The 27,402-nt window shown below is 36.8% G+C and overlaps 1 protein-coding gene across 5 annotated transcripts in view; it reads left to right on the top strand.

The window, feature by feature from the left end:
* PIK3C3 (phosphatidylinositol 3-kinase catalytic subunit type 3) overlaps window positions 1-27,402 on the top strand; it is a 74,523-nt gene that overhangs the window by 12,576 nt on the left and 34,545 nt on the right. For 4 of the 5 annotated variants that reach the window (XM_074569253.1, XM_074569256.1, XM_074569257.1 and 1 more), the window contains 16 exons: window positions 6,086-6,157; window positions 6,588-6,677; window positions 7,254-7,358; window positions 7,858-7,950; window positions 8,602-8,787; window positions 10,091-10,245; window positions 11,490-11,577; window positions 12,790-12,857; window positions 15,957-16,062; window positions 16,916-17,032; window positions 18,644-18,775; window positions 20,516-20,644; window positions 20,980-21,049; window positions 21,720-21,784; window positions 24,498-24,582; window positions 25,811-25,885. In XM_074569253.1, coding sequence (XP_074425354.1) covers window positions 6,086-6,157; window positions 6,588-6,677; window positions 7,254-7,358; window positions 7,858-7,950; window positions 8,602-8,787; window positions 10,091-10,245; window positions 11,490-11,577; window positions 12,790-12,857; window positions 15,957-16,062; window positions 16,916-17,032; window positions 18,644-18,775; window positions 20,516-20,644; window positions 20,980-21,049; window positions 21,720-21,784; window positions 24,498-24,582; window positions 25,811-25,885 — 1,636 coding nt within the window. The remainder of the gene's footprint in view (window positions 1-6,085; window positions 6,158-6,587; window positions 6,678-7,253; window positions 7,359-7,857; window positions 7,951-8,601; window positions 8,788-10,090; window positions 10,246-11,489; window positions 11,578-12,789; window positions 12,858-15,956; window positions 16,063-16,915; window positions 17,033-18,643; window positions 18,776-20,515; window positions 20,645-20,979; window positions 21,050-21,719; window positions 21,785-24,497; window positions 24,583-25,810; window positions 25,886-27,402) is intronic. The other variant, XM_074569255.1, reaches the window with a different exon arrangement.

The raw sequence follows: 27,402 nt of genomic DNA, 5'->3' as shown, positions 1-27,402 counted from the left end.
GCAGATGTATGTCGTGGTTTAACCCCAGCCAGCAACTAAGCACCATGCAGCTGCCTGCTCACTCCCACACAGGAGGAGCAGGGAGAGAACTGGAAGGGTAAAAGTGAGAAAACTTGTGGTTTGAAATAAAGTCCGTTTAATAGGTAAAGCAAAATCTATGCATGCAAGCAAAGCAAAACAATTTGTTTGCTACTTCTCATTGGCAGGCAGGCATTCAGGAAAGCAGGGCTCCATCAGGCATAGTGGTTACTTGGGAAGACAAATGCCATCACTCCAAATGTCCCCCTTTTCCTCCTTCACCTTTATAAGCTGAGCATGGCGTCATATGGTATGGAATATCCCTTTGGTCAGTTGGGGTCAACTGTCCTGGCTCTGTCTCCTCCCAACTCCTTGTGCACCCCCAGCCTACTCGCTGGTGCGGTGGTGTGAGAAGCAGAAAAAGCCTTGACTCTGTGTAAGCACTGCTCAGAGGCAACTAAACCATCCCTGTATTATTTACACTGTTTCCAGCACAAATCCTAAACATAGCCCCACACTAGCTACTATGAAGAAAATTAGTTCTACCTCAGTCAAAACCAGCAGAACATCATATAAAAATAATGTGTGTCCGCACTCTATCCACACATCCCATATAGTGGTAGCTGTCTTCGTAATGCTTCTGGAGGAAACAGCAGTTCTACTTGGCAGTTAATGTCTCCTCCCACAGTCAGAGGCAAATATGTGGGGACTGTTTTGGGGGAGGTGTTCTGTGGGTTTTTTATGTGTTTGTTCAGGATTTGGTTTCTTTCTTTGATTTTTTTTTTTTTTTTTTTTTTTTTTGTGAGGGGGCTGTTGTTTGGTGTGGGGTTTTTTTTGGGTGTGGGTTGGTTTAGAGTTTTTGGTTTTTTTTTTTATTTTATTTTTTGGTGAATTTTGATAATTTTGCTGAAGCTGTGCCTTAGGCAGATGCCTGGGTTGTCTCTTCAGCATTTCTTTTTGTGGACTGTGGTTGACAATGGGACCTCTCCCCACCTTTCTAAGTCTTCTCCTGTATCTAGCTGTTGTAGAGGACCTCACTATTACAAAAACTCCCTTGTGTTACGAACAGAATAAAACCTACAATATGTCAGATTCCTCCATGAAACAAAATAAAGTTATTTACTGCTGTGGAAATCAAGGAAATATTTTTCTGGAGAGGATAGTGGAATATGATCAAAAATACTGAAATACTTTATTAAGCATTAGCTTTTTACATTAGAATGTGCTGTACTTTTCCCAGGTCCATACTGATGAGCATGGCTACTGTGTGGCTCTTTGTTGCTTTGGGTCTTCTGTTTTTATGGTTTAATGTGACATTCCTGAAAACAATTTCTCTCCCTCACCTCCAGAAACTTAGCATGATAGATGAATTATTCCCAATTTGCACACACATTTTTCTGTCATCATTATGGTTTTACAGATGCACAAGGTGAGGGAAAGAAGATTCAGACTTCAAGCATGCATCTGTCTATTTTAATAGATGTTTCTGAAGCACAGTAAAAGTGCATGGAAAAAAATAACTATGCGTTGGCTGCTCCTGTGGAAATAATGTAATTGAATGTGTAATAGTACATATTAAAGCTATAACTAACTGCAGTTAGTGGGCTTTGTTGTTATGAAGTAGCTTTTCAACAAGTTCTTGACCCTTTTCTGGCAGCAGTAGGAAGCAGTACATAAATTAGTGCCAGTCTTCTCAGTTTTGTCATGCTTCCAATTACAGTGTACAGTATACATATCTAGCATCACCAATCCAGTATATTAAGTCTAATGAAAGTAGGTTCTGTTGTCGCCTGCCTGTGACCGATAGTAGAAGTGGAGATTACTTGTCACAGTTTTGTTGATAGATTTGTTTTCAAGTGTTTACGAAGAACTAGCCTGTTAAACAGCAGCTGATAGAATTTGAGATTCTTTGACTCAACATTCAATTACAATAAAGTGAAGTAGCAGTGACTCTTCCCATGTTCTCTGTTAACTTAATTTTAATACAGCATTCAAGGCATGAAGGATAGTGGTCTGCTGGTAACGAGGGCATTGCTTCTGATTCTCCATTTAGGCAAAAATTCAGTGTGACTTTCCAAGTGCAGATAACACCAACATTTATCATTAATGTGTTTTTGTACAGGTTTCAAGTGAAACCTTTGTTTGAATAAATAAATTGATTGCACCGCTGCATCCAGTTCATAAAAATAAATAAATAAATAAAAATGTCTGATTATCAGAACCTGTTTCATGACTTGAAAGACTGAAAATGTCTGCAGCATTGGATGCCCATTTACATTTTGTGTCAGACAAAGTAGAAGGTGGTGTTACTTGAAATGATGTTTTGATTAAAGAGTAAGATAAATAGAACGTCCTCCTTATTTATTGGTGATGTGAAACTGATTTTCAGGAAAGTGCAGAACGACCTTGCTGGTTCAGAAAATTCTGCACATTTTGGTGACTTTCTTAAATGGTCTCTAGTACTGATATAAAGTCAAACACTACCTTAATGTAGTAAAATATCTCTAAAGCTCTGTAACATAATAGTTTAAAGCAAGTTAATGCTATTTAGTATTGATGCTGCTTTTGTTTCCCAGTGGCAAAGTAGCAGGTCACCTCAGGTTCTGGCTACGCTAGCAAGTAATGCAGCCAAGAGGAGCAGATTTGTAAAGGAAGGAAGTCGATGCTGAAGGCCCAATGTCTGCACTCCGTGCTTATACTTGAGACTAGTTTTAATCAAGTCCAGTGGGCTGAATGCTGTTGGCAGTTGGAGGATATCAGGTATTTCTAAAACCTCCATGATACGAACCAAAGCTTGCTACATGGGAGTGATTAGGAGGGACACTTCAAAAGCACACGCTTGACCAAATTCAAATGCTAATTTAGAGTTGACCCTCAGGCATTGGTATGATTTAGTAAGTTCGTGTGGTCAGGGTCACAGTGATCTGTGGGGTACTCTCCAAATACGAGATAGAATTAGGGCTGTGTATTAATGTAATTGGAAGGCAATTTAAACAACTGAAGTCCTCCAAAGACAAACTAATGTTATTATGCCGTCTTGAAGATTTCACAAAATAGTCTGTTCTGAAAATGTTAACTACTGACACAGTAGCTTTTCCCATGAATGCATGGCAAAACTTGGTTTTGTAGCAAATTTTGGTTGAAGCTTAAGGCTTTGTTGTAAAACAGTGAAAAACTGGGAACAGAGGTTTCCTAGTGCTTCAGCTGAATAACTAGAGTCACTAGTGAATCCACTCCTATGTACAATTTTTTCCTACAGTGCTCTCGTGAAGGGTCTCAATGGAGTGGAAACTTGTTTGTCACTGGGGCACTGGTATTCCTTTGTTGTTTTATAAAGGTCAAGTCAGATTGTAGCCTTATTATGTTGGTTGGAAAGGACCTTTGAGATCATCGAGTCCAACCACACACACAGACAAAAAAACCAAAACCAAAACCAAACCCAACCCCTACAATCTCTGCCACTAGAGCATGCCCTGAAGTGCCACATCTAGACATTTCTTAAACGCCTCTAGGGAAGGTGACTCAACCACCTCCCTGGGCAGGCTGTTCCAGTGCCTGACTACTCTTTCAGTAAAGTAATTTTTAATAATATCTAATCTAAACCTCCCCTGCTGCAACTTCAGACCATTTCCTCTGGTCCTGTCACTATTTACCTGGGAGAAGAGGCCAACACCCACCTCTCTACAACCCCCTTTTAGGTGGTTGTAGAGGGCTGAGGTCTCCCCTCAGCCTCCTCTTCTCCAAGGTAAACATGCCCAGCTCCCTCAGCCTCTCCTCGTATGACCTGGTCTCCAGACCCCTCACCAGCCTGGTCACTCTCCTCTGGACACGCTCCAGCACCTCAATGTCCCTCTTGTACAGAGGGGCCCAGAACTGAACACAGTACTCGAGGTGAGGCCTCACCAGTGCTGAGTACAGAGGCACCATCACTTCCCTGCTCCTGCTGGCCACGCTATTCCTGACACAAGCCAGAATGCCGTTGGCCCTCTTGGCCACCTGGGCACACTGCTGGCTCATGTTAAGCTGGCCGTCCACCAGCACCCCCAGGTCCTTTTCTGCTGGGCAGCTTTCCAGCCACTCTTCCCCAAGCCTGTAGCGTTGCTTGGGGTTGTTGTGACCAAAATGCAGGATCCGGCACTTGGCCTTATTAAACCTCATACAGTCAGCCTTGGCCCATCGATCCAGCCTGTCCAGGTCCCTCTGTAGAGCCTTCCTACCCTCAAGCAGATCAACACTCCCACCTAGTTTGGTGTCATCTGCAAACTTACTGAGAGTGCAATTAGTAGATAGAAATTGGTCTGTCATCTCTTGTCATCAGATATGTTTACTTTCAGAGGGATTTTCTGCCCAAACCCATTTAATTGTTTTTTACGTAATTTGACTTCGTAAAAACTAGTTGAACATGAGCTGAAAGTTCTGTCTGAGATGGCAAAGGTTTTAGTGCAATGCGGATGCTGATCGGTCAGTGTGGCTCCTGTTCACTTCAGTGTACTGTTACGTCAACGCAGCAGTGTTTTGTTATAATAGAAATACTTCAGGTTTAAAATTATTTCTATACAATTAGGTTAAAGCTAAGTTTATTATTTAGGCAGTATGGTTTTAAAACAGAGAAACTGTAAGCAAATGTCCTCTTTCTTGTCTTTCCTAATGGGAAAAGCAGTCCTGCTCATGTTCTGGAACTGTCTTCAGCCACAGACAGATTGTATGTATATTTCCTTTTCACTAGGAAGGATGTGTGTGTAGTTAGTCATTGTTGGTACTGTAAAATTGCTACTTCAGAAAGGCATAGAACACTATATAAATGTAATGGAAGTGTCTTCCTGAATGTGCCTTTTAGTAATAAGGGATCTTTTACTATAGTCAGCAAAACAAAACTTAGGTAGCTGGAAATAATTATTTCTCCCTAAAGGTTAATGTCAATTTTAACTCCTGTGTCTTGGTGACTAGTGATTCTTTTCTTCCCCTTGATACAAGCCCCTTCGCTTCTTTTAGAGTTACCTCTGAAAAGTATAAAAGCACAGCCATCCCAAGAGACATACGTGATTGGAAAAGCAGGAGGGAAAAAAAAAAAAAAGAGTGGGGGCAGAAGCAAACCTGAGCAAGTTATCTCAAAACTTACATTATTGAGGGAAATGTTGATATGTCAAAAAAACTGTATTCTGAGCTGAAATTATAAATTGCATACAATAAAATAAACTCCATAATAAATGAGAACAAACTACACATAAAAACAGCATAGCATATATTATGCTGGTGTTGTCTCATCGTTTTTTCTGGTTTATGTTTTATACTATCTTTTAAATGAAATGTTCTTCTGTAGATAGTGTCAATTAATGCGTAGTTACACCTCTAAGGTAAAAAAAAAAGTAAAATCAAATTGCTAGGTGTGAGTAGAAGAGGGAAACAGAGTTGCTGTTTTTGTCGCCTGGTGGCAGGCTTTGTATTTTCCCTTCTGCCTAGTTCAAACAGGAACCTTTTAGCTTCTCCCTTCCCTTATTTATGCAGCAGCAGCTTAAACTCCCCTAAGGAAAACTAGTAGGCTCTTGTCGTACTGCTCCAGAGCAGCACAGCGTGAACTTCTAGACAAGACTGTCATGCTCCATGTGGAACCTGTGATAGATAGACACACGTATATCTTCCTAAACCCATCTGCGTTGAACTATTAGGCAACATGGTTGTTATTTCTAGGAAATTATATGTTTTTGGTGAAAATATGGTCCCTGATTTGGTTTCTCTTTGTGATTTCAGAGGACATATATAGCAGTAATGGCAAATTTCTCCACATACCTGTGTACCAGCATGGTAGTGAGTTGCCAAGCTGCATCCCCTCAAATGAACTTTCATCTGTCTTGCCACCTTGTTTGTCATCTGGCAAAAGCTAACAAGAAAAATAATCCATTTCTTAATTTCTGTTTTCCCCTCTATAATTGTCAAAGGTCAGCAAGATGCGGTTGCATCGTTCTTTCACTGTAGTGTAATTTACAATACATTATGAAATGTTGGGTTTGGTTTTTTTTTTCCCTAAAACTTGACGTGTTTAATAAGCCTTTAAACTTTTGTCATTCAGGATGGTGATGAGTCATCTCCGATTTTAACAAGTTCTGAAATTGTTAAGATTCCAGATCCCCAGATGTCTATGGTAAGCACCCTCCATGCAATGCAATCTGTATTATCATATTGTTGTTGAAGTTTTCATAAACGGAGGTGAAAGCTTGTCTGTATTGCCGCCTTCAGTATTTTAAGGTCAATGGAAAGATGTATTTGACCAGTTGAGAAATGTCAGTGGGTTTGACTTCTTGTAATCTTTTCTTTTACCCTACTGCTGCTAGTTTAAAATACAGGAATTGATTTAATGCTTATATTCATCTCCTTTTCCTGCCTAACGTGCTTTCTTGTGAGGAAAGCAGAGAAGGGGGTTTGGCAAAAGAGGTCAGAGGGTGGGAATATAAGGAAGGGGGAGCTGAAAAAAAAAGAAAAAGAAATTTAGAGGAAGATGCAGTAAGTCTTGGTCACTTAATCTGTTAAAATATTTTCTCCCTACACTCTCTTGTATGTTGTCTTTCATGTAGACAGTGCCTAAGTACAGTTCTAGAAAAGATTTCCATTATTGTGGATGCCAATTCAGTGGGACTGGTATTGGCAGCTTTGGGAACCTTAATGTAAGTGGGCTTCTACTGGCAACACTGTTTGAGCACTGTGTAATCTAACACTGCAAGAGCAAGTCTGACAATGCTGAAAACTGCCTTGGCTGCTGAAATCTCATTGACACTGTGGCTCCTATTGTGGCTCCTACTGTTGCTAACATGGTATTAACAGTGGGAAAACTTTTTGAGAAGTTTTTCTTGCATACAAAGCTTTATTACTGCAAATGTCCTAAAAATGTTTATAAAGTGGCTAGCACGTTTGAGTGCTGTCTAAATCACAGATGTGTTGACTCGCTTGCATTTTGCAGCAATTCACCAAAAGGCAAGATAGGGTTTGTAAATTGTGTGAAGTAAAAAACCAAAACAAAAACTCAGAATCCCCAGCAACCCTCCACATATTGTTGAAGGAGTTTCTTCTAAAACAACAAGAAAACAAAAAAATCCAGAAGACGCTATAGTTCTAGATGTGAATTTTAATTGTCATGCATTATTTCAAGATACTGGTGAGTCTTTGCTAGGTGGTTTCACTTCAGTAGTAATTTTATCTGGAGCTTAAATATTTATAAATACTGACTTACCCTCTGCGTTTAGGAGAACTTAGTAGAAAGTAAACATCACAAGCTTGCTCGAAGTTTAAGAAGTGGACCTTCTGATCATGATCTGAAGCCTAATGCAGCTACGCGAGATCAGCTTAATGTAAGTCAGTTACATGATAGTTAAATTCAATTTTATTAGGTAGATTGGTATTAATATATGGTGAGAATTTAAGGAAAGTACAGTTCATTTCAGTTTAAAGAAAGTCATTAATGAATAAATGTCATTAAGTGTTTCTTACAAGTGCTTAGTTAGGTGGGTCCAACTTGGAAAGAAGCAGATGGTACTTGCTCATTTTTTGGTAAAACAGTTTGGGGGGGATAAGAATGTGCATTGTGCGCATACCATGTAGGTGTTAATGGTAGTCTTAAAGTAACTGTACATTTATCTGTGCGGCCAGGGAAACCACATAACTGAGGAGCATCACCATGATAGCATGTGAACTTTGTGTTGGAAAGTTTTGTTGTGGTTTTTTTTTTTTTTATCCCCTAGCTTTTTTTATATGTTGTCAGTGTTGTGCTTTGTTGCAGTGTGGTCTGTTAACTTTTTGATTATGTCTGTTCATGTTTTTAACCTCACTTTTTGACTATGTATCTGATAGATCATAGTGAGTTATCCACCGACAAAACAACTAACGTATGAAGAACAGGATCTAGTTTGGAAATTCAGATATTACCTTACTAATCAGGAGAAGGTAAGTTGAATGATTTGAGAGGACTTATTAATGCAAGTGCTTCATCTGGCAGTCATTCTACAATGTTCTGTCTTTGCAGAGATACAGAGCTTCAGTGTCTTAGAAACTAGTCAAGGTTATTTTAACTTTTTCTACAATGTTACTGATTTAAAAATTGGTGACTGTAATTTTCCCTCTTAAGTCATATAAACTGATTTACTACAGCAGTCTTTCTACAAACACTGACTGTCCCCTTAAAATACCAGTGTTGCCAATTTTGTTTTCAGCAAATAAAAATTATTAAAGAGGACCTTCTTTATCCCGTTAGACAAGGGTTAGCATTACCAGAATAAGTAGTAGCACACCAAAAGCCCAAAGTAAATTAAATAGCTAAATAATCCCTCAGGAGTGAGCATTTTTTATGTAGTGGTAATTGTGGTAAAGCAGTAATCATTGGCTTTACGTTTTACTCAGAAGATAAGCCAGCTACAGTTTTAGGACATATTAAAACAATCCAATATCATATTGCCAATTACATCAGTAGGGTTCCTCAGGCCTGCGCTTATGTAAATATAGTCTGAATATAGTTCTATCTTAATGTGAAACATTAATTTCTGAAGTAATTGTTTAGTCTGGCTTTTCAGATGAATTATCCAATCTCTTTCTACTTAGGCCTTGACCAAATTCTTAAAATGTGTCAACTGGGACCTACCACAAGAGGCAAAGCAAGCGCTGGAGCTGCTGGGGAAGTGGAAGCCCATGGATGTGGAAGACTCTCTCGAACTTTTGTCATCTCACTTCACCAATCCAACAGTTCGGCGCTATGCCGTCGCTAGGCTTCAGCAGGCTGATGATGAGGTATTCATTGGTCTGTGGGTACATGTGAAAGTCATCTGGTCTCAGGATTTTTAGCGTCATTGAGTATATGAAATGTTTGCTACTTTTTGTGGGATTTTAGTGAATAATAGTGATAAAAAAAAAGAAATTAAATGTGATGCTTTTGCTATAAGCTCTTTACGAAGCAAAGATTTTACATTATTAAGTGGCGCTCATTGATAATTGTCGTAGTGTGAACAGCCAGTGATAGCTGGTTTCATCAAACAAGGTGAAACAACCATATGTTCTTCCCAGAAACCAGTGATAAATTTTGGATGTTTACTTGCACAGCAGGGCTCTGAACTTAAATAGTCTACTAAAAGATTTCCAACAAATCCACCTAGTAAATAGAAGTAGTATATTGTCATACTCTTTTGCTAAAGAAAGTGAGTAGAAAAGCATCTGTGGAAATAAGATGTATTCTAATTGTATACTGATTGGAATATGATGAGCTGTGATTTCTGAGTAGAGCCCACTTAACTAGATGCTAATATGTTAAATTTTAATATTTATATATTTTTTCTTTTGACAGTAAAAAAAACCCCAACTTTGAATACATTATCATAACTCTTGAATCCTCTGCAATCAATAGAGTTTAAAATAGGGACCATAAATGTATCAAATTTCTGCAAGCCCACTTCAGTAGCCAAGGTCATACTCTTTTGCCTTCAAAAATGTACCTTTTATGAAACATTTGAAGGCAACTAAACAGAACATGTTGAATAGTAGAGGCAACAAATTCATTAAAACCAGCAAATTATTAAAATTCTATTCTTCAATCTAAAATAGATCAGATACCTGGGTTTGGGGTTTTTTTTTTGGATCCCTAGCTACACAAAGGATTAAAAAAAAAAAGTGCGTAAGAGAGGAGGCAATCTGAATTCCTGGTACCACAGTCCTTGAATGCTTGAATTTTCTTCTTTCACAAACTGAAAGGTTTGTTTGTTTTTATTTTCTTTTGTGGTTGCTGGAAGCAAGTAGAGCAGCTTAACTAAAGAGAATTCTAAAGTAGTAATTACACTTAAATGTTTACTTCATTAGCACTTACTACCTTTAAGTAAGAAAAAATTAGTAGTGGGATAACTCAGTACCTTTTGGGAGTCAAACTCCATGCTACACCAGTTTTTCTATTGCATAGTACTGCCTTAGGACAACCTCAATTTCCACATCTTTATAGGTCACTAAATCCTGACTAAGTTTTTCTAGAAAACAGAATATTGAAAACATATGGAGTCCTAGTCAGCTTTGAGCCCCTAAACTAATTTTCATTTTTTTCCTCCATGAGGATTTGCTGATGTACCTGCTGCAGTTAGTCCAGGCATTGAAATATGAAAACTTTGATGACATAAAGAATGGACTGGAACCTAGCAAGAGGGACAGTCAAGGTCCAATGTCAGAAAGCATGACAACGTCTGGAGCTAATGGTGCAGAAATAGACAGGTAAGAAGCTTAGATTTCCAGTAGAAAAGCAGAAACATGTAACACTGTAGGCTCTCAAATTCCTTTTCCTTTTTGGGAATCATTGCATATTCAATATCCTATTTTATAATCTGAAGTGATGATGTAAAAATAAATAAAAAAAACGCCAACCCCTGTGCTTTCACAGAATTTGTTTTCTGACTACAGATAGTTTACAGAGCAAACATACATAATCTTGAAGTTGTGGCCTTTGACTTTACTGCATGAAAGGAAGACAACTTCTGGAGAGCAGGAAAAGCACTGGCATTGCTTCCTTCTGTCCTTGCAAAAGTTAGAATGTCTTCGATGAAGTTGTTGTATGAGGTTCCAGTTCCCACTTTTCATCAACGAATATAGAACTAAATGTCCAATCAGTCTGAAATGGAACGAAATTTCTTCCTGCTCCTGCAAACGAGGGTGTAGAGAGAGTCCCGTGAATGTGAAGCAGGTGGGGGAGCACAGTTTTTATTCTTGCAGGAATCCAAAAGAAAGGCTGAAATATCTAAATAATAGGGTATTAGCCAAGGTGTGGACAAACTCGGTTAACCCAAGTCTCCTGTGAATATTTAATACAAATTTCCAGGATTTTTTGTCTTAAGTTTCAATATCACTAGGGTATACTTTTCATATTACAAGTATACTGCTTTTTATTAATTTTGCTGCTAAACTGTAGAGTGGGTGTCCCAGAATGTACGGTATACTTTGAGGCTGCACTAACACTTAGACATTAGTAGAGCTGTTTGATTACTTCCTTTCAGGTGAATTTATTGGCAAGCATTGGGTTTGTCTACTCTGTTATGTGTAATTGCGTTCCAGAGACGAGTGCTTGCAGGTGTTGTGCATTAGCAATTTCATCTTAAGAAATTTTAAAAAAAGCTTATCCTGAAAATGCGGATTTACTATTTCCTATGTATGTCTCCTTATCTTTTATGGAAGATGAAACAAAATGCTACGTTTGATGTAAGTGAACGTCCTTCACAACCATAAACTGTGTAGCTATCCAGGCACAGATTTTTGCCGTTTTCAGGAACTGAAGCTGTCAAAGGTGCTGTTCATGCAGTTTGTTCTGAAACAGGGATGAGACACTAACTTTAAAGATACTTCTGGTCCAGTTTTCTGGATTTATGATGCTGTGGAAGTGAAATGAGTTGTTATTTCCATGCATGCCCTCTGCCCCCCAAGCAAAAAGTTTGAATCGTGCCAATTACATGCTTTCCTTCATGTAGTTCACAGATCATGAGTCCTCTTCCACCTGTTTCCTCACCACCTCTTACTTCTAAGACAAAGGAACTTGCAGACAATGAAAACCTTGATGTAAGTCAAATGTTTTACCTTGCATTTTTAGTGCCTGAGGCTTTTAGTGACTTAGTACTGTTTTTAGTTTTTGTTTGTGAATCTCTCTGCTGTATATTGCTGAATACCTATGTGCTTAAAGAATATAAATGTAGACTAAATACTAGGAAAATAGCAATAGCTTAACTGATTTTTATTTTTTTTTCCGCAGGCCATCTATTTATGTACATGGTCACACTATCCAAAACTGGGGGACTGGGCACTGAATTCTTCATAAAGTTACTCTCCTTTAATGGAGAAAATTACTGCAAAGGCCATAACATGCTGATTAGATACTGACAATTGCATGTGTTTGAGGTGTTTTAAAGCAGATTTTTGTAATGGGAAACAGTTATCCAAGTATTTTAAACTCTGCAGTCTGTTCTTCCTGTAGCTATATTCTTTGGGGTGGATGTCATCTTTTTGGGCCTAAGTGAGACACTTTGTTGTTGTACATCTGCCAAAAATGATGCTCAATTTATACACTAAATAGAAGACCAATAAAAATGGGACTGAAGGGAAGGACAGCTACACGGAATAAACAGTTTGGGGGAGTCTGATTTTAATCTGATGTGCAGTTAATTGGTCTTTGAACTAAAGATCTGGTCTCTGTTGCAAATCTTCCTTTTTGGGTCTTAGCACTGTATAGAAAATAAGCCTCAGATTGAGCATATCAGTAAAGATACACAGATTTCTTGTCAGTTGGAATAGTAAAGCTTGAAAAAGCAACTAAATACTGGGTATCCTCTACAGATCTGTCTTTCATGTTAAAAAGTAGAATGTCTTAATGAGTTTCAGATCTTCTGGATGCAGAACAGGGTAGCAAATCCCTTTTGAGGTTGAATCTTACAGCAGGGGATAATTGCATGGAAGGAAAGTGTAATATATTGTAAATAGAAACTCTACATTAAATATCTGTTGTTGGAGAACATCACGTACATCTGACATGCTGGTAAATACATTACTGTAGTAGCAGACCTATTTTTTACTTGTAGTGTTGTTGCTGGATTTGCTTGGAGTAATATTAAAACTAATAAGATTTAAATATTAGGTTGGATTGGATTCAGCTTTGAGAAGCGAATATATCTCTCCAAACTCCCTGCAATTATTTGGGATTTTTCCTTAACTTGGTCTCTCTCCCAAGAGCTGAGGCTTCTTTATAACGTAACTTTGCTTTTCTTAAATCCCTTGCAGCAAGACCTTTGCACTTTCTTGATATCACGAGCATGCAAAAATTCCACGTTGGCAAACTACTTATACTGGTATGTTAGAAACTATTTGTTCATACTGTATCAATGTATAATTGAAATCAAAGCTGTAATGCCCAGAAGGTTGCACAGCAAAAGATGACCTGTCTTGAGAACTTGAGAATCTCAATTTCTGTCAGAATGAAGTAGTAGATTTAAAATAATATGCATTTGAACAGAATAATTAGTAAAAAGAGGGTGCTGGTTTTTATAACGCACAGATGTGCTTTATTGTGAGAGGAAGGTCATTTGTAGGGCATTAAGGACAGTGTTAAAAAGACAAAAAAAAAGGGAAAAAAAAAGCCTAACTATAGTTTATAAGTTGTGATTCATTTTGCATATGGTGGTGCGAAGGAGATGAAGTTCATCTTCTGTTTTGCTTTTGTGTTGGTTTTTGTTTATAGTTTTTGGCAGTGTTGGCTTGAATATTAAGGTTATGCACTTTAGTATTATTCAAGAGTGTACTTTATGAAGGTTCATAAAGTACTAATTTTTTGTGCTAACCTAATTACTTTTAAATTTGATTTGTGGTTATGTTATGAGCACAAACAAAATGTCATGGCAGATGTATGCTTTCTTAAGGGGGTACTTCAGTTGTGAAATAGTTCATCTAGATAGTGGCGAGGTAAGATTGCTCTGCTGAGGATCTTGTCTCACTTCAGTGGTTTATGAATTAAATTGGGCACCTAAACTGGTCAGCTACATGCCTTCTGAGTAAGCATTTGCAGATAGAATTATCTCATTTGAAGAAAGATGAGGTGAATGAAGCTGTACTCTGTGAAAGTGTGTGTCTATATATATATAAATTCATGTATATATGTATATGCACATACACAACACATACAGCTATTTACTTATATATGCACACATATTATAAAACAGATAGCTTAGATTCCTTTTACATTGCTAAACTTAAATGATTCTCATTTATATACTTTGTAGATGTATCTAATAATTAAAAACACTAATGCACATTATCATGTTAATGTGCTATGAATATTAACCACAGATAAGCCATGAATTAGGAAAAGAGTGTGATATGTCACGTAAACCTACCAAACTTATAAAATTTCTTACAAGAATCCTAACCTACCCTGAGAGTGATTCCATTTGTAAGTGTCTTTTAAAGTTTTATTATTTCATTGCTTTTTCAGTAGCTCGAATTTAAATATTTAAGTGCGTGACCTAACTACAGTTCCTTAGTGCGCATACTTCTACTGCACTGGCCAGAGATAACGGCTTGAGATAAAAAAGTGCTATTAAATTTAAATGATTAAAACAATTGCAGGCTGGATTGATGTGGGTAGAAGCCAAATGCTTGACCTAATCAAATATCCTTCATTTAAGGTAAGTGTTAGTAGGTTAGCTTATTTCTATCATATTGGTAGAAGCTGTGTACTTACACTTTATCAGCTTCTCAGGTATTCAGTCTAGAGAAAGTTTAAACATCCAGAACTCTGAACTTCTTTTTTTTATTACTTAAAAAGAAAAAAAAAACAACAAATGAACAACAAACAAAAAAAACACCAGAACCCCAACACACACACACAAAAAAACCCAAAACAAAACAAAACCCCCACCAAACAAAAAAGCCCAGTCAGTTTATTCTTTCTAGACATCTCAATTTCTCAGTGACAGAATACAGATGTTGCAGCCACTCTTTGAGCTGACGTAGCCATAAATCCTCTTGGCTGCTGATAAATTGCTCGTTTCAACTATCCAGACACAGCATGCACCTAAAATAATCAATGGAAAAAGTACAATAACCCCTGAAAATCAAACCTGCTCAGTCACTTGTCATTGTAAAGCTATCCTATCCTTATACTTTAACAGTGGCTACAGAAGTCAGTCCTACTGCTTTTTTCTGTCTCCTCTTTGGATGTACGAGACATCTATCTAAGTATAAAGCATTACTCTTACTCCTTGTTTCAAGATAGCTTTGAGAAACTGTCTAGTGCTCTTTAACAAATACAGATGAATATGACGTTTCAATTCATTACATCCTGTTTTCCTTGAAGTTTTGGTGCATAGACTTTGTAAATACGAGCTTTTTTAATGCACATATTACTGCAATCTAATTTTGTCATTTTAGTGAGGGAACAGTGGAGATCAATATATTAGCAAAGTCCTAGAAGTAATCTTTAGTTATAGATTTAATTCAGATAATATTCATGGAATAAGGTAATATGCCCTATTTTAATGTATAAAATATGTTGTGTATTTATAAATAAGACTAGTCAAATCTGATCAGCTGCAAACCCCTAATCTTGTGCCATGATCATTCAGTTGCAAAGAGTGCATAAGGAAGGCCTAATTCTAGCCGTCAGTGTAAAGTCCAAGAGTGTTTGTTGAATGTGTGGCATCACTTTTGAATTCAAATGCAGTGTTTGAAAATTGACTGACTTAGTAATTTCTTCGTTTTTTTAATGGGGGGTTTATATATTTTTGCTGGGTAATACTGGGAGATATATTGGTCAACAGAAGAAATACCTTCCGTGCATAGCTGCTTCTCAGTGCTGTGAATAGAAGCAAGTACAAAAGCTTTCCAAACAACTGCTTAACATAAGAAGTTAAACTTTCAGAATAACTGCTCCAAATTTTACTGTTTAAATCTTGTACTCAAATCATAGTTTTAGAAATGAAAACTTCGTTTGGAATGTAGACTTTTCAGAGCTGCTTCAGGACCAATATTTTTTCTTCCACTATTGCAAATGGTACAATAGGGAACACATACGGTGAGATTCTCATTTTTGCAAGTATACTTAAATAGCAAGTTTGCAGCAACTACATTATATAGAGGGTAGTAGCGCAGCGTAGCTAGTAGCCCAGTAGCCCACTCATCCCACATGTACTGCGTGGTTGCAGTGTTCATACGATTTGGACTTCTGACATGTCCTGTTTGAGTGATACCACTTCACCGTAAGTGAAAGACCTCAAAAACTTTGATAGATTCTCCTGGTCCAAACGGGAATTTGACTATGCTATTTTGAAGAGTTTGCCTGTTGGTTGATACCTCATTCGACTATAATAGACCTATAATAGAGGGCTGCTGTATTTCCCTCAAATTGTATAGTACCAGAGTACAGCGTAACTTGTGTTGTTTTTATGCTGCAGGTACGTAATCGTGGAGTGTGAAGACCAAGACACTCAGCAGAGGGACCCAAAGACTCACGAAATGTACTTAAATGTGATGAGAAGATTTAGTCAGGCTTTGCTGAAGGTAATGTCTCTGTGTAAGAAAATACTTAGTGGCTTGGGATAGTCATCCTTTAAATAGGCAAAGGTGTCTAGAAGGAGGACAGTTTTTCATGTCACGTATATTGAAATTTTAAAAAAGCTTCTGCTTTTGCTTGAATTTTCCAGTTTGTGGCAAACCAAAGAGACTACTGAAAAAGAAAAGAACAACTATCGAGACCTTTTTCCTCTGTTTCATTGCTTGTCCCTGTTAGTAACGTGCTGGTTCTAAAATATCTGCCTTGGGTGATCAGTCTATTTTTTTTACTATTTCTTTATTGGAAGCACTTGTCCTTGCAGTGTAAATTGGGACAAGAGTCTGTCTTTTGAATTCACAAAGAGTGTTGATCTGTGTGTGAGCAGCAGAGGGTGCTGAAGTATCAGGGAAAAAAAAGGAAAACCAAAACGCCCTACATTTTGTGAACTGCAATCCATAATTTATAGCAGACGTGCAGTCTTTGCTGGTTTTAGTGTATCTCACACTTTCCCGTATTCCCGTTTTAGGGATGTTACTCAAATCTGACTCTTACACTTCATAAGAATATTCCATGTACTTATTCTTACTAACTTATTTTGGTTGTATGAAAAGGTTTGTCATGCATGACTGTCCATCACTGAAATTGTTGATGCAAATTGAAGTGCACTGGTAGGTCAGATAATTCATTGCCAGCTACGGTGATTCTGATTGTGTGTTACAAAAAATACCTTTTGAATTGACAGGCAATTGATCGTTATTCACTTACCTCTTAAAAGCCCAGCGGTTCAGGAGTAAAAGATTAATTTCTAGATAAAATAATTACAGAACAAAGAACTAATTTTGTTTCTTTTAATTCATTTAGGGTGATAAGTCTGTCAGAGTTATGCGTTCATTGTTGGCAGCCCAGCAGACGTTTGTGGATCGGCTGGTTCATGTAATGAAAGCAGTGCAGCGTGAAAGTGGGAATCGTAAGAAAAAGGTAACTAAGGGATTGTAAAACTTATCTCTGGCTGGAATTTGACAATGGGAATGTTAACTCTTCACTAAAAATTCTTAGCACTGAGATTTAGAACAGATGTCCACCTGTCCTGTAATAATTTTAGCTAACTTGAAACAAACTTTAGGTCAGAGTTTCCACTATGAAAGTTTGAAGATGAAAAACAGAAGAGGCCCTTGAGAAAAATCTTGGGGTATTTTGGCAAAAGGGAGATATGAGAATAATTGAAGAGTTGCTGATAAAACAGTGAAGAAGTTGTGGGGGAGAGGAGAAGGGAGCAGAGGTTACTGTGGTGTGAGAATTATGCCAAGGTAGATATTAAAATTTGATTAGTAGCAGCATTTCGTTTGTTCTAAGAGCAACAAAACTACTTTTATAAGGTGTGTGTTTAGCAGAACTTTACCTTCTCTTGCATCTTGAGGAGAAGGATTTCTATCATAGGTGCGTTTTAAGAAGGTTTGTCCTCCTTAGTTAAAATATTTTAAGTGAACATGACAGACAGGTATGGGGAGGAAGGAGGAATGCCAAAAGGATTTCTATCCATGCATTTTGTTTTCTTCTGTCACATCAGTATTTTCAAACATGGATTTTTCAGTGAAATAACTTTTGTCACCTTCTTTTTGTCCCCCTCACCCCAATCTGTGGTTTGTATTTGTGCAGGAAGATGAAACTTAAGTGTTGCATCATTTTTATGAAATGTGAATGTTCTATGTATCAATAATAAAAGTATAATCATTTAAAAGAGGAGGAGAGTTTTTCAATTTGTAAGAATGTATTTCCTGGATGTGCAATACATTGATAGTGTTCTGTCAAATATTCCTCTATAATTGCCAGGATATTTCTTTAAGAAAAACATGGCTTTGGTTTTTTAATTAAAATCTAGATAGCAGCAATTAACCACTAGAAGTATTCCTAACAGTAATAGGCTACCGCGCTGTGTCTCTGTGTTTATGCCTGTTATATTCAGTAGGGGAAAAGAGTAGGGATTTTTATGTATTTGACCTTTATGTAGGACACCAAGTGTAAAGTAGTCAAAAATTGACTGGTAGTCTATTGACTGGTAGTCAAAAATACCAGTAGACTGCTATTTTATTTCTGGTAGCTACAGATGTAGGAATGTAGACCAAGCCCTGAAATCCGACCTGTGCAAGCTATTGGCAATTTGGTTCATTGGTGGTAGGAGATCTCCTTGAGTTCAGGGATTTAAAGTATCAGAGCTAGGGACTTGAATCAAGTTTCTGAAGCAGAACTAACATTTGATACTGTTATAGAAAACAAATCATCCTGCTATTTCTGCAAGCAATTTAGAAATAAATTTTTGTAAGACTATTAAATCTGTCACTTATAAAATAGCTTGACTACACTCAGACTAGATGGAATACCTTCTTTCTTATTGAGATTACTGCAAATGAATTTTTATTCCACTGGATTTTAAAAGTGAAACCTTGATTCTTTGGAAGAGTAAAGAATTTAATAAGTTGGGTATTTTAATATATCCTTTGTTAAAGACTTTTTAACTTTCATATGTACCTAGTATGTGTTTTATGGTTTGCTTTTTTATTAAACAAGTTTCTGATTCTTTTATTCTTTTAGAATGAGAGGCTTCAGGCTTTGTTAGCAGATAATGAAAAGATGAATTTAGCAGATATGGAACTTATTCCACTTCCTCTGGAACCTCAGGTGAAAATTAAAGGAATAATCCCTGAAAAAGCCACACTCTTCAAGGTAAATGAGATGTTCTGAATAACTGAAATACAAACAGCTCTTATGAGCACTAAGCTTAAAAACATCAGTTGAAAGATTTATGGGGCCTAACATAGTCGGGGCAAAATGTATCTGTAATAATGTGCTCATAAAGTTAAACAACTCTTTGTTTTCTTTGTGAAACTCTGTTTTCAAGTTAATGTGCAAAGTTCAAAGCAGCTTTTAAAGACTGATACAGTTCATAAGGTGTATGGAATCCCCAGTGAAGGCCTGCTTCCTCGTGCAGAATTTCTCTGAACCTTAGTTAGACTGTGTTCAACAAGAATACCACTTAGGATCAAAATCGTACAAATCAAGTCAGGTATGCTGCATCTCAGCTAGATGTATGCGTCTATTCCATTGTGAAATAAAACTGTTAAATTGTTAGAGACTGGAAAGAAATAAGGTGGTCCATTTCATTCTGTTGCAGTGGATTGTCAGGTGGATCGTGTATCGTTAAGGCTAGTTACTCCTTAAACCAATCCATAGCAATTGTTTGTGATCATATGCTGGAACAGCAACTAAATATTTCCTATCAAGAATAATAGTTTAACTTGATCAGGACAAAATAAAGTCAGATAGTCCTCTACACATTGGTCTTCTGTAGCACCATAGAAAATTTAGGACCAAAAATATGAGATGTAACTTGTTTCAAAATTGGAGATGGTTTAGATTATCCTGATTCTGAAAGGTTACAGATTTCCATTTCGTCTCTCATTCTGTACTATGGGATAAAAACAAAACAAATCCAAAGAGGGAAGAATGACTGATTTTTTTGGTGCTCTTGGATGCGATTTGGCAGCTTTTGTAGGACTATTTAAAGAATAATTTTTTCCTTTGTTTATGCAACCTAATTTTGAAACATTCATTGCATGTGAAAATCTAATGTGACTGCTCCAATATTAAACTCTGTATCCTTGATTGGGTTTTTTGGGGTTTGGTTTTGAGGGAAGTGACATGGTCAGTTGCAGTAGGTGAAATCATTCATGTAGGTAATTGATCCACTTCAACCACTTTTATGCAGAGAAGTTGCAAACAATTAAATTGGTTTTCTCAAACAGCGATATAAAAAGGCATTTTTGCTTTTACTAAATAGATTAAGGAAGCAATTAATTGTTTAAGATGTCTTGCCCCTAGCATTTCTTTGATGTTTATCCTATAATTGTGTCTCTCTTTGATCTGGTCAGTTTAAATTTGTTTTGTTGTGACCTTTTGCATGGCGCTTCTATGTTGATTGGAATTACATGCAAACAAAGTTTGAATCCTTCTGTCCATTCCTCTTCAGCTGTTGGGGGAGAGGGGTGAGGGGGAATGTATCCTTCACACTCCTTGCTAAAAAAGAAGGAAAGCCTTACGGTATTTTTTTAAAAACATGCCTAGATCACACTTTTGGTAACTGGAAATGGTATTTTCTATCTGTAGAGTCCTAGACAGTGAGTAACTGTTTTTAGAAGCTTTAGAATTACTTCTTTTCTACCAAACTTGAGGAACATGGAAAGAATTCTGGTGCTCACGGCTGCAGTGTTGGCATTCAAATGAGACTATTCTAAAACTTTTTGTAACTGAATTTGATACTTGAATCCTGTGACTTGATACTTGCTTAATTCACTTCTGATTTACAATGCAATAAACAAGGATTTATGTTTTAGAACTCCACTGTAGCAACATGTGACTATTAACATTGCTGTGAATCAGCTTAGTAGAGTTAGTTTCCTTTTCTAGAGTGCCTTAATGCCTGCTCAGTTATTCTTCAAGACAGAAGATGGAGGCAAATATCCTGTAATTTTCAAGCATGGTGATGATTTACGTCAAGATCAACTTATTCTTCAGATTATTTCACTCATGGATAAAGTAAGAATTATTAATCTGCATCCTTGTCCTTCTGTGTTCTTGATTTTCCTTGTCAAGAGAAAGACTTTTGAAAACTGTTAATGCAACTTATGTTGCTAATATATTCCAGGGCTCTCAGATCTTGTGTGGCTTTTTTTCTTTTCTTTATAGACAGGTAATGAGCCCGTGTATACTTTAAAATAAATAAATAAAAAGGCAAACAGGTCTACAGTCATTACTGATTTCAATGAAGAACAGGGGGGAGATCAATGTCCAATACACAGTCCTTTTAGAGATAGAAGCTGCCTTTCTATTGCATTCATCTTTGCTTTTTTGGGTGTTGTTTTTTTTTCTAGCTGTTAAGAAAAGAGAATCTGGATTTGAAGCTGACACCCTATAAAGTGCTGGCAACTAGTACAAAACATGGTATGAGTACTTATATTTCGTAAAAATACTGGATTGTGAGGAGTCTTCTCCTCTTCGTAGACTGTTGTGACACACTATTTTCATAAGAGATATTTTGCTTAGTACAGCATGCTAAAAAGGAGCTCAGATGTTTAAGAAAACCTTGCTGCAATGTAAGTCATGGAAGTAAACAACCTGAGTGACCACAGTATTCCATAGGTGACTCAGATATCTTCATAAAAAAAGCCCTGTCTGGATTTTGGAGTATGTGACAATCAGTAGTGTTATCTTTGCTGCTAGTTTGCTGTGTGATCTATGACAAAAAACTTAACACCTTTATTTATAGCTTTTTGCATTAAATGGAGGGGAAAAAAAAAGCAAAGACAAAATCAGACTTCGCTTTGCTTTTAGATACATTCTGGATAAATATTTAGAAAGCCATAGGTTTATCATTCTCTTCTCATGAAAACTTGGAACAACACACCTTTTGCAAGCTAATTTGGTGTTAATGACGAGTTGTTCTAAGACTACTGAAGGCAGAAGACTGGGACAAAACATGTTTTTTTGATAATAAAAAGCAGTTGAATGAAAGTGCATGTTAATAGTGCCCTTTAATAGATGTACTTTATGGAGCAGCTTCAAAGTTCTAAGCATTGGAGACATCTGTTTGTTTTTTTTTTTTCTGTCACAGGCTTCATGCAGTTTATTCAGTCAGTACCAGTTGCAGAAGTTCTTGCGACTGAGGAAAGTATACAGGTATGTGATGGGGGGATGTTAAGTCATTTTCTGATCAAACATTGCAGGCTTAGATCTCATGCAGAAGTTTTTAGTCTACCAACTGATTTTTGTGTCTGTCGTTAGAAGACAAATTACAGCTTGAAACATAAAGGTATTTACAGCAGAAATTTTGCTTTAAAAATATATATACTTAAATCACCACATGAGTATCTCATGTCCTAAAAGAAAGACCATTTAAATAACTGAAGTGTAATTTAGTTGTGATACTGAAATTTTGGCTTTGCTGTAATGGTGAATGGTAGGTGTGTGTTGCTTCTCTGTACTGTTTTGTTTTAAAGTGTTTCTGTTGTTCACTCAGTACTTTTGGCTTGATACATTGTCAAAGTATGTTTTAATGATTTTTTTATTATTATTGTTATTTTTCTTAATGGAACAGCTAAATAGCTTGTACATGTAATTTCTGAAGTCTCTTTCCCAACCACACTGAATGTATAGATAGTGTATGATTTTATTTATTTATTTATTTATTTATACCTTCTTTTTAACACACTTTCCGTAACCATCATGGAATTGAATAGTGGCACACAAAATACATGCTAATTTTAAGGACAGCACACAAGCTAGGTAGCACAGCTCAGCTGGCTGAGATAAATATAGTCAAATAAAAGCATGCCAAATTGCCATATGAGAGATATAGCTAATGAAAACACAGCATGTTCATGTTGGATTCAATTTGTTGCAGTATCTTTTTTCCTTTTTTTTTGGTTGATACTGAAGTTTCTGTTTGTTCATAGCTCAGTAACTGGGAGCAAAGAACTCCCGGTGGCTATAAAGTACATATATTAAAAAATGCTTCTCACTTGTCATCAATTGCTTAACAAATACACATATCAAATGCTTGTAACTTATTAAAAAATGCTTATCATTAGACAGAAAATGACCAGCATCAAGTTGCATAAGTGTTTTGAACTTTCTGTTCTGTGAAGGTTGTGGTAAGCTACATCTACATGTACAATAATCATACAGTTTATAAAGTGTTTTCTTGGCAATCCTTTTTAATCTTGGAAATTTATTATTCATATTCTAGTCCATGATACGTTTTTATAAAATAAATATATTTAGAAATGCTTTTGAAACTGCCATTTCTGCAATTACTTATAACATCATATTCCAATCTAAAATAGGTGCCCCACTGCTTTAGTTGCTGTGGAGACATAAGGAGCAATTTTCCTGTGAAGAATTGCTAATCTAAATAGACAAGATGCCAAAAGAATGTGATCTAAGATTATTTTACAGATCGATGGCAAAATACATTATAAACCTCAGATTTCCTGTGCCAAAGCATGATAAACTAGCTGAGCATTGTCAGTGAAGGAAATAAAACTTAAATTATAATTTTTAGGTGTTGTGAAAGTTTGGTTTATTCTTTTTGTAAGTGTTCATTTTGGGTGTCACAGCTGTATAAAGATGGGCACTGTATATAAACATTAATAAAAATGTTTCACTTCTAAAAAGATGTAAAGCAAGTAATGTAATACGGGCTGGTAATGCAAATCCGCAGGAAAGAAGAGGTGTTTTGTTTTTTTGAGTGTTACTTGCCTTCTATCACCAGTCTTGAAATTACAGTTCATGTTTTGGAGGTATTTCTGTTCCACACTCTACGAGTTTAGCATGTGGATGGTCTGAAACCTGTCTGTGTTTTTTGGTTTGCATTTCTGTGGGGTTTTTTTACATATGGCATGTGAACGTTTGGTGTACTGAAACTAAGATCTCTCTAGTACCCTGTTAACTATTTAAAAATTTCCTTCCACGTTTTGCTTAAGGATTTCATTTAACAGAATCTTTCTACTTTTGTCAGCTTTTCTAATGTATCTCAAAAGGGTTTGTTCCTCTGTAAGCAAAGGTCAATAGAGCTGTCCCCAGGCCTTAAAACACTGAGAAATGTTACAAAAGGACTGCTTTTCATCAAAACTTTTTTAAGTAGCCTGCAGGTACCTTCCTTCAGTACCCCTTCTCTTTTTTAACATTTCCTTCATTTTTTCATTATGATTTTAGTCTCTTATATGTCATCCAGATGCCTACAAAGCTTCTCTTCAGTGTTTGCTTACTGGAAAAAACTTATGCTTAAGCTTGGATTTAATTTACTTATCTTTTGCTGCTACTAAGAAAAAAACAACAGTTTTCTTTTGAGTGGTGGGAAGGACTGCTTTAGCCATGTTTACATTTTACAGGACATGCAACGTTTCCGTTTGATGCTTTAGATTTTTCCTTATAAATTCCATAGCGGTTGGTTGTATTGAGGAATATGGAGACATATAATGATCATAAACCTTGTAAGAGTGTGTATCCCAAATGTAGTTACTAATCTGTATTATTAGTCCTGGTTTAGTTTTTGTCGATCTGGCCTAAAGAGTCTCCTGTGGAAGTATTTTGCACTCATAGTTGTTAATTAGTAACTTTTCAATGCATTGTTAATTTTCTGTAGCTGTATAAAGAAAACTGCTTTTCAGTTTGAACTTCAGCTCTGTTTCTGTTCAGTGTAAGAATGTGATGATTCAGACAGAAAATAAATAAAGCAATACAAAGTTAGATCTTACTTTGGGTTATGGGAGTGATTGTTAGTTTAACAGCCATTTGTAGTCGTGATTTAAATCTTTTTTTGCTACAAGTTCTAAAGATCCTGTTTCAGATCATGTGGAATAACTAAATATGTTGATGACTTCCCCTCCAGAACTTCTTCAGGAAACACGCACCAAGTGAGACTGGCCCTCATGGAATAAGTGCAGAGGTAATGGACACATACGTTAAGAGCTGTGGTAAGTTACACTCTTACAATTGATAACTTCATATCTGAAGGTTTTAAGGCATACCAGTTTAGAAGACTGCAGATAGGGAACTACGCCTGTACTTTCTGTCAGAATCCCTGTGAAAAGGTTGCCCAGAGAAGCTGTGGCTGCCCCATCCCTGGAGGGGTTCAAGGCCAGGTTGGACGGGGCTTGGAGCAACCTGGTCTGGTGGGAGGTGTCCCTGCCCAGGGGGTTGGGACTGGATGGTCTTTAAGGTCCCTTGCAAGCCAAACCATTCTATGATAATAGTTTTGAGCCTGGCATGTCATGTACAATTGCTCTCCTCAGCCCTCTTTTTGTTCTCCTTAAAGGAGACTTTGAAATTAAATACTCTTTGCTTTCTAGCAATACGCTTACCTCTGTTCCCTCTGCATCATGAGTTGGGGTCTTTATTATTCAGGGAGATGTAAAGCATTTACATAATAAGAAATCATCTGTATTTGAATTAGAAAAAATTAATTTGTCTTTAGAACATGGGGTTTTGGGGCATGAGGTTACGTTCGACGTACTGTTTCATTTGGACGACAAGAAAAAGCAGTAGCGTAGTTCTTGTTCGGTAAACTGATGGCAATGTTAAAGGGATACAGTTGCTGTCCATTAAATTAAAAGCAACTTCCTTGTAAAAAAAAAAAAAAAGTAATTCAGTTGTTGCTCCACAGTATCTTCTCCTTTCTCCTTCTCTTTCTTATTGCACGGTCTTTAGAGCTGCTTCAAACTGTTCTGGTTAGTGGGTGAAAGTAAGAATTGAAACAGTTTGCATTCCTTCTAATTTATTTATCACTGCCTGGCTTACTGCTTAGCTTGTGAATACTGCTGGCGTACACATTCAGATTCATACGAATAGCTAATGCTTGTTTACAGTTGTCTTAAAATATCTTAATGTTTTGGTGTATCTTAGTCTCAGAATGAGTTTAAGCGTATAGTGTTAAGTGTTAAGCGTATAGTTGCGTGGTAAGAAATTAAAATCTAGGCAGTACTGAATAAACTTCACCATTTTAATTTATTACTTAAGTGTTCTTAATAATGCTGATAATCCTGATTATTCTTCACCAGCACCACCCCTGCCCCTGGTCTCTATGGCATATTTATTACTTTTGAACAACAACTAAGATGATGTCATATGTTGTTGTTAATTATGTGGAACTTGTTGTTCTCCAGGAAGGGTACTTATGTTGATATTTACAACTTACTTTTACAGCTGGTTATTGTGTAATTACCTACATCCTTGGAGTTGGAGATAGACATCTAGATAATCTTTTGCTAACAAAAACAGGTAATTCTTTTTAGCAATATAATTTTGTAACAGCAGTTGTTTAATTTCTTGTGTGTTGCTACTGTTTTGCTCCCTTTTCCTTTTGAGTATAAGCCACTGAGTGTTGTAGATTAGAATATATTTTAAAATGTAAAGTTTTATTGTCTCATCTAAGATAATATTTGATCCAGTGAATCAAAGTTTAGGTTTAAACCATTAGTAGTGTGAAGCAATGTGAAGTAGTGTGAAGTGACAGTTAAAGAATAAGAAAACAAGTAGATTAATTGCTCTCTAAAGACATTAGAAGCAAGATACAACGTGTATATGTGGTCTTCATGTCATTTCAGAGCCATGTAGCTAGTGAAAGTCTTAACTTCACCTAAACACAGACTTGTTTATAAACACCTGGGGTTTTTGAATAGTTTTCAGTTGGCTTATTTTACAGTCCTGTGTTCTTCTGTCACGCTTTTTACACCGAAAGCTGGACCTGCAAGTTGTTTTTTATTAAACATGAATATTTTCTTGAGTGATACTACCTTTTTTGGAAGTATTATGAACATAATATACAGTAACATTTGTCTGCCTGTACATAAGACCAAGAAACATTTCACTGTAATCTTAAACATGGCTAACACAATAATTACAGGGGGTTTTTTTTCAGAACTCTTGGTCCAAAGCTGAAAAAAAGGGTGCATTAAAAAATATTTGTAAATTGACTCCAACCCCAAGTATGCTAATTATTCTTTATCAAACCATTTGATTTTTCATTAAATTGTTGCATTCATGTTTAGTAGCTTTTTTTAACATGCTATCAGACAGCAAATTTAAGATCTACTAATTGGATGCCAGTTGTATTTTAATAGTTGTCTAATAACTCTGCTTTTTTTATGTATGCTATTCCAAATGCACTAGATGTTTAGAGAATTATTATCAGTAGTCATAGGGAATCAGGTATAATGTTGACTTCACTGGGATCTCTGTGTGAATTCTTGCCTCAGATTTGACTTTCTTTTAAGCAACGTGGTTCTCTGAGCTTTCCAGGTCTGTATGTTTTTCAAAGAAATTTCATGTTACGTCCCAGAAGTGGGAGCGTCACGTGAGACCTGTCAGAGGAGGATTCACTTCGGTATTTTCTATTGCCTGTGAATCTTATCTTCCTGAGGAAATCGAACCGCTGTACAGCAAAAATCAAAGTATTTCGTTATCAGCCTAACTGAGCTGGCTAGACCATTCAGCTCTAGTTGAGATCATATACATATGTATATATTTTTAAGCCTTCTCTAAAAACAAACAAGGAAATAGACTTTTCAGTGTTTCAGAAAGACAGCTGCATCCTGGGCTGCATCAAAAGAAGTGTGGCCATCAGGTAGAGGGAGGTGATTCTGCTGCCTCTGCTCTGCTCTGGTGAGACCCCACCTGGAGTACTGCGTCCAGCTCTAGAGTCCTCAGCACAAGAAGGACATGGACCTGTTGGAACGGGTCCAGCGGAGGGCCACAAAGATGCTCAGAGGGCTGGAGCACCTCTGCTATGAGGACAG

Source organism: Larus michahellis, chromosome Z (assembly GCF_964199755.1).
Source record: "Larus michahellis chromosome Z, bLarMic1.1, whole genome shotgun sequence".
Classification (NCBI taxonomy): Eukaryota; Metazoa; Chordata; class Aves; order Charadriiformes; family Laridae; genus Larus; species Larus michahellis.
The sequence above is the reverse complement of the archived record's forward strand: the minus strand, read 5'-3'. Positions and strand labels throughout refer to the sequence as shown.